Raw genomic sequence first — 9787 nt, forward strand, 5'->3', positions numbered from 1 at the left:
TTTAAATAAACAACAATATTAGAAAGAAAAACTGAAGTGAAAAAAAAGGAAATTCAAACAGCTGTGAGGTTAGGAAAATATTTTATAGGACTGCAAACTGCACAGTTAGTGATATAATTGTAAATAATGGTTGTATTGGAGGGTGAAATACAAGTAGTCGGTTCACTTCACTTTCAGTCTGCTTATTCTAATAACAATAATGCTTATAGCAACAATACAGAGCTGGGTAAACCAGGCCAACCTATCTACAGCAACTTCTTTCAGCTCCTCCTAGAAATATTCTCAATCAATCTCAGGCCAAGGAAGAAATATAATTCCTCCAGTATGTCTTGGGTGGTGCCCTTATCTTCCTAAACCACCTCAATCAAAGCTGGGGTCAAACTTTAACATCCACCTATATTGCAGAGTTAGCCCAGCAACCCTGCATAGGAACCACATTTTGGATATTTATATTCTTGATTGGCTACAACCTAGAATTCACGACTATAGGCGAGGATTAGTATATACTATAGACTGATGAAAAAATGAACTGTCCTGTCCAAGAACTTACCGCCCTCTTCACTACCATAATCCAGTATAATGTCTAAAAAATGCTGCCACTGCACAGATTTTTTGATTATTTTCACAATCCACACTACCCTCATTCATGAACAAGACCTGGAAGAACCTTTTGTACTTGAAGTAGCTTCTCCCCTACTATCTAAAAACAACAAGCCATTCTTTTCTGGGAGATTGGCTTGACCTCAAATTTGCAAGGGCAAATTATCATCCCAGCCACATCATACTCAGATGTGAAGAATTCCAGTTCATGAACAAATTCACAGCTTGATGGGTGAGCTGGAAGTCACTCAACTGGCTGGAGACTAGTGTGGCCAGAACGTGGAGAGAGTTGGAGAGTGCGGAAGGTAGGACTGTTGATTTGATTGGTGTGTTAAATGGACAAGCCACTCTACTTCACAGAAAGACACTCTGTTTAGTCAAGGGAAGATAAGGTTTGGTTCCTATTTTGTATTGCATATGTTTTCTTCTTCTTTTGGTCATCATTCCCTTGAATTATTTCTATTAATAAATAACCAATTTTTGTTTTAAGTTTTGAATTTTGGCACTTTTTATTCTTGGTCATTCACATTGGTTAACAGATAGTCAGTACACTGCCCAGGAAGTCATTTCATACTGTACATTTTAAATAATGATAAAATAGTTATTTTGTCATAGTATACTATATATAATATTTAATACAAATTGACATCTACAGTATGTTGAGCTAAATGATACAATATAATTTCTTTTAATCCTGCTTTTGTATGAGTGTGTGGAACATTTGATATGCTTTTGCCAGGCAGCATTTAAAGCTATAATTACAAAAGGGTTAAATCACCACTAGTTTCATACATAGACTACTACACATTGCTTAAGTTTCTTAAGACTTGTGTCAGTATGTACTTTACATGATATCAATTTGGCATAGACCACTGGACGTGCTACTTTGCTTTATTTAGAATGAAGTTTTTGCTTTGGCCATGTTAGTCCAACTAAATAAAGTCTCCATCAGACCCTTTTTGGATGGCTGCTGTGTCATGAAAGAGATGCTCCTTATATAAGGGCCTTGACAAAGCTCATCAGATGGATTAAAATTAGTTTTAAGTTAACCAAAATGAAGATCATTAGCATTAAACTGACAGGTTCATTGACAGTATTCACTTTTGTAAGGTAAGTACACCCCCTGGCCAAGGTATTTGACTGAAGCTAATGGGTAGCAGCAACCAGTTAGATAACCAACCAACCAAAAGATGGAAACTTGAAGGACAGCAATGAATAAGCAAAGAAGGCCATGATTTAAACGATACCTTATTGTATGCCTCTTCTTTGTGGTGGGTACATTTGACAGTAAGTTCAATCAGCATCTGGCGAACTCTACCACAAAGTCAGAGCAGGATTGTTGTGTATGAGTTAAATAACAAGGTGAGCTTGCTCTTAACAAATTTATAATATAATATATAATGTTGATTGACACAAAACACCCAGTGACCTCAGATTATAGTACTGATGATGCATCCAGGCCTATTGTAGGTTATCAGTTAGGTTAATGCGCTTTACACTGGCAAACTGTTCCTAGGTAATTTCTTTCCATTTTTTGTTTCATTGATTTTCTCTAATTGTTTCCATTGATGTCAAATGACATTGACTTTATGATGTCACAGACGAAGTGTGGTGGTATTTGCCTGTTATTATTATCCCAAACAGGGAATGGCAAAAGCATCAGAAAGCACCATTGGTCAAGATAAATCTATAATTAATTAAATAAACTCTAATAAGAGAACTTAGTTTCCAAAATATATCAACAATTAAAAAAATTCAAAATCTTAAAAAGCCAATTAAATAAAAAAATATTGTATTCAAAAAGATAAGAAAACCACAATAAAATAACAGGTTATTTTATTTTCAGTTCTTTGGTGTTTTTGCTTGCTCTGTAGCAGCTAGTTCATCTAGATTGGTGCCCACATCTGACCATACTGCCTTTAGTGAATGAAGTAAGCCCTTGCAAATTTACAATAATGCTTTAGCTCCTTTGTGCAAGTTGGGCATAAGACCCCCTTTAAATGGTGCCACATGCAGAGATCTTATTGGTCGATCTTTTTCTACCAAAACCTTAGTGACTCAATGGTACACTATGCACCTTATACAAGATTGTTTTTTTTTTTTTTGCTTTATGCCAATATCACAAAATATATGACACTACACCATTACTGATAATAGTAAAATAGGGATAACAGTTAAAAAAAAGTCTTATAATCATTATTTTTACTATTAATATGCTTTGGAGAAATGCACACTTTATATTTTTTCTCAAATTTTGCTTTAAGATATAGGCAGCAATAAAAAGAGTCACGTTTTTAGGTCATCTAAGTTTGCCAACTAATAGGGTTATAAAAGAGTTAAACCTCTTAGTGTCCTATAAATGAATTGGAAAGGCTGGACTCATATATATAAGGTTGTGTGGTACATTAATGAAAAATGCCTTTGCCAATATCAATACAAAGAGTAAGTAAGAAGTTGAAATTGTGTGCTAGATAATTTCAGCCTAGATAAATTGGCTTCTTTACCTCAAAAATAATAATACACACTAATGTTTAGCTGAATCCAATAAAGCTATCAAACACCGGTTTAAATCTACAACTTATGATAAAAGTCATCCCAAAAGGATTGCCAATTTATGTATAATTGAACAAGCTTCAATTCCCGATGCTGTTATCAAGTTTAGAAGGTGCTAGCCAGCACATTTTATTAAAGACTATGACTTTGACTATGAATTGCTGCCTAGTATTAATTATATTTGCCAAATGTGATGAAATTTATTTAGTAGGTGACTGCTAATATGTAATTAATATTAATATTATACAATATTTTGAAAGACAAATAGCAGAAGATACAAAAAGTATATTGAAAAACATAGAAAATGTCCTTATTTAACTAGAAGAAGGGTTTCTTGCGCCTTCTTTTTACAGTGTTCACAGTGTTGATTAATGAGTTTCACAGCCAAACAGCTGATCCTAAAGGTGTTTATAATCAAAACTAATGTAACACAGGACCTATAATTGCTTAAAAAATTAAATTGTGCAAATAATGCTAATAGGCAATAAATCTCAACATCAGTACACATTCTGTAATGTAGCTTGTCAGATTTTTAGATAGACAAAAATGATCTCAGATTAGAAGAAACTAAAGTGAGGTGTATTATCAGTTTAAAATTAGAAAGGATATATAGAAGACTACAGCATACAGTGTGGCAACATACATAACTCCTCTAGTCTTTATAAATGGAAACAAGAGTTTGTAAAACTATAATCAAAAAAGATGCCTAGCAATTAAATAATATGTTAACTTTATAAACTCTAACGCATAATAAATTCTAAACTGTAAAGAACAATAAACATATCCAACAGTTATAGTAAGAATGATACAAAAAAAGAATGCATAAAGTTGAACCAAATAGTAGCTGAGTAATTGCTTACCTGATATGTAAGTTCACTTAGAACTTTTTGCAAGAGACCAACTTCTTTTCCATTCTTAGGAGTTGTGATTATGAAATCCACATCATGACCAAACTCCTTGCCCCTTCACAAAATTAAAAAAGAAAAACTAGAATAAGATTTAATACATTCAGTTCATCCACTACTGGGTTGTGGGGAGTCATAGTCTATCACAGAAACACTGGGCAGAAGGTAGAAACCAGTCTTGCATGGGAAACAAGTTCATCACAGGGGGCCCAGCCATGTACATATCCACACTTACTCATTCTGGACTAATGTAGAGAAGCCAATTCACCTAAGGAATGTGACAGAAAAACACAGCCAGAGAAAACCCATAAGAATAAGGTACGAATACACAAACTCCATACACAGAAGTGCAGGAAACTTTACTTTACTTTACTATGTTGTATCCTGCCAAACACATATTTGCTATATTTAGAATGAAGTTCTAAGTGGAATTTCGTAGTAGAACGTCTACAGGACCTTAATCCTAAACCCAGCAGGACCTTTGAAATTCTGACAAAAGACTTGATTGATTATTCTACACTGCCCCATTCTGATGTGTTTATGGCTTTCTTGGACTGATTCCCTGCATATCAAAACTCCAGCCATTTTTGTGCTACTACCAGGAGAGGCTCTGGCTCCCCAATGGCATAATGCATTTGTGGAAAAAAAATGGATGAATGCATCATTTAAGACCTGAGCAACCTTACAACAATTCAGCACCAACAGAGACTTTAATAAGTTTTCAATGCTAAATACAAACTGAAAGCCTTTCTGATGTTAAAAATATACTTTACACCTTTAAAAGGTCACACTACTTCAAGTTCCTCAGATCTTGATTCAGTGGTGGATCCTTTGGGAAGTCATAGGTTGTCAATCACACTTACACTTGCAGCTTACTTTTTTCAGCTAAATGAATCTGCTTATGTTTTCAGCAAATCAGACAAACAATTAGCTATGAATAAATAAAATCATTAAATGCTACACTTAGGTTTGCTCTTTAATCAATTAATATAATATGACAAACATTCCCCTTTTTGGTGGCAATGACAACCCCTGACAAGTGAACAATATTCATTTTAGTACCTGCATTACAGAGAGAGAGTGGCTAAAGAATTCGGCTTTGATTCTATACAATTGCCCCTATCTTGGGACATCACAAATTTATGTGAGATATCTGCTCAGCCCCCAAACTACACCTTCGCCAAAATATAAAGACCCTTCCTGGCAGTGCCTAAAGTCGCCTCATCATGTGGGCTTCATTCACACTGACGCACATCCTACCAACAGCCAATAAGGTTGACGTGTCTTAAACTGATAAATAAACCTATCAGCATGGCAGCCTCTTCAAAGCACTATGACAGCATTCACTGAACCATTTGTTTGCATTAATCACAAAAATAAAGTGAACATTTTGTGATATTTGATCAAAATTGAATAATAACTAAACATGAACAAGGGATTTGGTATCATTTAACATGATAATATGAAAATGAGTAAGGCCTGAACAATAAATTAAACAAAACAGTATTTTAAATTAAAGTATTTGCCAATCTACAGTATCTGTATGTTTATTTAGAAATCCTGGCCTATTTTGCGAATAAAGCAATGTCATTCATTTTGACAATGCCATCATGTTCTAAAGACAGATTCTTAAGTCAGGGCGTCTCTGTAGCTCTAGTCAGTTTGCTCACTCTATAAAACTGCTAGGGGCTAATGGGCTTTTTTAGCTGAGACTGCAGGTTTTATTACCAGTCCGTTTGGAGCCATATGCTTACTAATGGCTGACAGTAAGGAACACTGATTCTCACAAGGATCTTTAACCTCATGGTCTCTCAAAGACTCCAGACAGAAATCCTTTTTCCTAGACCACTGGGTTATTCATGGCTCTCCTGTGTTTAAAGCTCAACCCAAAATAGGACAATCGGTGTCTTTTCTTAATGAAGATCAAAGCTTTAAACTATGGCCAGCTTGTAAGCCGGGAGCATGTTATAAATCACTTTGACCCCCCACAAACCTAGCTGTCCACTGCATAGTCTCTGAGCGTCCACGGGGCCGCCATCCTGTCTTGTAATTATACAATATTCAGCTCTAAAAGAGCACATTTAAAGTGGCTTTTGTGTTGCATGCAGCTAAATCTCTGCTCTTTTATAAATCCTGAAAGCATTAAAACGGTTGCAGTTTCTACTATTGAACACAGCATTGATATCACACTGGTACTGCATTAAAAAAATATTAAAAATATTAAAACTGGCTTACCAAGGTTAAATTTCTAAAAGAATCTGTGTAAAGGCATCAGATTTCTATGTATACAAATCTTAATATGTATATCTTAATTTTGTCATAAAAAGAATGACTTCATAGCAGCCTATAAACCGGATTAATATTCTCATAAATTACACAAGCCTCAACTTATTTTTTAGTGTTATACAGCAGATTTGCCACTGTGCACGTTTTGATTCTGAATTGCAAAAATAAATCATCATAGAGAAAAAAGTCAAACTTTTGCAATGCGGTGATGCCTTTTTAATTTAAAATTGTAGACTGTACGTCAATCTATCCATTTTCAGAACTCCCCTACTTCTGTAATGTTTTCCACCCTAACCAAATCATTATTAAATAAAGTTTTAACGTCATGTCATGCTACATTCTGGCTACATCTGATTTTTTTTTTAACCTTTGAAATTTTGGGTGGCACAATGGCTGACTCTGTGGCTGAGTTCTTGGATGTGCATTCTTCAGTGAGAAGTTTTTCTCCAGGTTTTTCAGCCCACAACATACAGTACAGTAAATGTTGTGTCTTAGTCAAGTGGCAACTCTACACAGATGAAATATAAGAGAATATGGGAGGGTAAAATGGTGTCCTCCGAGAGAAGGAATCTGGTCTCATTTGTTGTCTTTATAATACACATTTACATTTATGTACCTTATTTCTTCAATTTCTTGATTTCAGACACCCTTAATAGAAATTTCCTAATCTCTTGATTTTAGTGAGGAAAGGCAGTTTCAATAATAAGAATGTAGTAAGAAAGTAATTTGTTTTCATAAGAACAGACAATCCAGTGTAGCATAGTTCATCATGTTCTGTTTATCCGATACTTTTAAAATGCAAATAATATTAAAAATGAAAATATATCCCAAGGAGCTGCCTAGCTAGAAAACAGGATCTACGTATTTGCAGGTCTCTTTATAAAGAAATCCTTTCTAACATTTATGAGATATTTACTATGAAATGGAGTCCAATTGTGCCACAACATCTTTGATAAAGAATCTACTTGGCAGACAGTTCACAAGAACCTTACTCTGGAGTCTAAGTATTTTGAAATACTTTTCTTTAATATTGCATTATCTTTAACTCTGCACTAAAATGAAAAGACTCACATATGTTCTTTCCTGTACTTTCCCCAACATGTTCTTTTTGGAATACAAAAGAAAAAACTGCACATTCTTTTGCAGGTTTCGGTTGAATGGTACAGTTTAAGCATAACCCCGCTAGACTAGACATCTTTTATCCTAAAAGCCTGTTTACACATTGAAGTGTACTACCTGTGCAGTGCTGCAATCGATCCTCGCCTATATGGTGTTTGCACGTTACCCCAGTGCCAACGTGATTACTCTGGTTTCTCTCCCATAACCCAAAATACATGACATTGGCCCTGTGAGGGTGTGCATGTGTGTTGGTGGGCCCTGTGCTGAATCTGTGCACTGTCCAGGGCTCTTTCCTGCTTACTGTGGGGCTGGGATAGGCTTCAGCCCCAGATGAGCATTTGCTGTTTTTCACTTTTTGCTATTTTGTTTATGTTTTGTATTCTAGTTTTTCTAGTAATTTCATTTTAAGGATTTGTTTTTCCCTGAGTGTGAGATTGATTTTCCCCCACTTCTTTCATTGCAAGTTTTGTGATTCAAGTGTATGAACTCTGCTCAGTCTTGACTGCTCTTCTATGAAGCCATTATTAACCTGTTTACACACTCAAATATAAGCATAAAATGAAATAATTATCCTTTTACTAATCAGATTGGTTACATGAATGATGTTTTTTTTAATCAATGAAAATGATGGTGTATACTGAAAAAAACACATTATTCCAAAACATTTTTAAACTGAAATATCTGTACATTTTTTATTAGGCCTAATAACAATAAGTGCATTTATTACTGAAGCACATTTTCATACAGAAAACGTAGCTCACAGTGTTTTACAACATGTTAAAGAAGAAGTTACATGAAAAGAAAAACAACTTAAATTTAGATAAGAATAGTAATGAATAATTAGTATACAAAAGATAAATAAATAATGTCCACTTACATAAGAAATATATATAAATAGGAGAAAGTGGTGTCCTTAAATATAAAATTGTTTCTGAAATTTCTAAAAGACGATGATAAGGTCATATGGCCAGTGTGGACAACAAAAAAATCCTGTTAAGCTGGAGAAAAAACAAAATCTGTAGGGGTTCCAGGCCAAAAGACCACCCAGCCCCCACTGGATATTCTGGATGACATCAATGCTGTTTAGTTCTTTACTGTTTTGGTTTTTTTTTGGGGGCGGGGGGTGGCTTTGTCTTAGAGGATTCGATGCTGTGGGTCTCGTGGCAAGTTGGGGTAATAACTTCTAACTGAATTATGCTACTGAACATCATGGTTTGGCAGGTCTTACATGTAGATTTCTGACTTTTATTTACAGTGCGCTAACTTGAACCACAGAATTTCTGTGCAATAAGGTATACAATTATAATCCAAACTGGAAACCAATCATCTTTCCATGTGTCATGATTTGTTTGTATTTTGTTATTTTTTTTCTGCAAGGAATTTATTTTTCCTTAAAGTCAGTTACGGATTTGGGGGGTTTTGGATGACAGAGAATTCAAATTTGTTATTAACCTCTTTGTTTTTTGATGACTAGAAACTTATTAAATTGAATTAACTTTACTGTTTTTAGTTTACTGCTTCACCATTTTCATTTTTGCAAGTGTTAATATTTTGCAGTTTTATTTTCATGATGCAACTGTTGAGTGTTCAAATTCTTGTTTAATGTCTTTTTTTGATCACTTGTGAGTCTTTGATTTATGTTAATATTACTTTACTTTATTATTTCCAGTATTCCCAATGTCTGTGTTATGTTCCGTGTGTTTTGTGGGTGGTTCCCCAAGAGACAGAGCAACCTGCCCTTCACAGCCCCCAGCCCTATGAAAGAAGAGGCAACCCACAGTTCCTTGAGATTCGTTAGGATGTGATTGGAAGTAGCAAGATTCTTGAATTGTAATTTTTTGTGCTTTTTTTTAATTCCTTTATCTTTTGACCTGTGCTCTGTTTTTGGCTCCATTTGCTGGATTTGCATTTGAGAATTGTTTGCCTTGCAGACATTCCCAGCTGTACCTCTTGTGCTCTTCTAAGCTTCACTGTGTATCAGAGCCTATTTTATATGTAAATCTTGTATTTATAAACAGTCTATGTTGTATTCTGTGATATTGACCAGGGCTTTTGACAGGATTTCTCCCTCTAGTGGGCATTTTTGGAACTGTTTGGGACTCTTTAGAACCCCTTAGGAATTCTCAAGTTCATAAGAATGTGAATCACCCTAAACTAATAAAAAAGTTCTCCTTTGCAGCAGCACTGTGCAGGCTGAATTACAGTTTTTGAACCACTCTCCTGGCTATTTTTGTAAATAGTGTGATGCTCTTAATGAAGCCTTTTCTCCGAGTGTGTGTCTATGGAGTTATTACCACTAAAGGGAGGTCGAGGACAAATTTCTT

General features: G+C 34.9%; 1 protein-coding gene across 1 annotated transcript in view; it reads right to left on the minus strand.

The window, feature by feature from the left end:
• The window catches only part of dntt (deoxynucleotidyltransferase, terminal), a 374911-nt gene that overhangs the window by 260142 nt on the left and 104982 nt on the right, over window positions 1-9787 (minus strand). The window contains exon 7 of the mRNA XM_028793415.2: window positions 4014-4116. Coding sequence (XP_028649248.2) covers window positions 4014-4116 — 103 coding nt within the window. The remainder of the gene's footprint in view (window positions 1-4013; window positions 4117-9787) is intronic.

The sequence above is a fragment of the Erpetoichthys calabaricus genome, chromosome 2 (assembly GCF_900747795.2).
Source record: "Erpetoichthys calabaricus chromosome 2, fErpCal1.3, whole genome shotgun sequence".
NCBI lineage: Eukaryota > Metazoa > Chordata > Cladistia > Polypteriformes > Polypteridae > Erpetoichthys > Erpetoichthys calabaricus.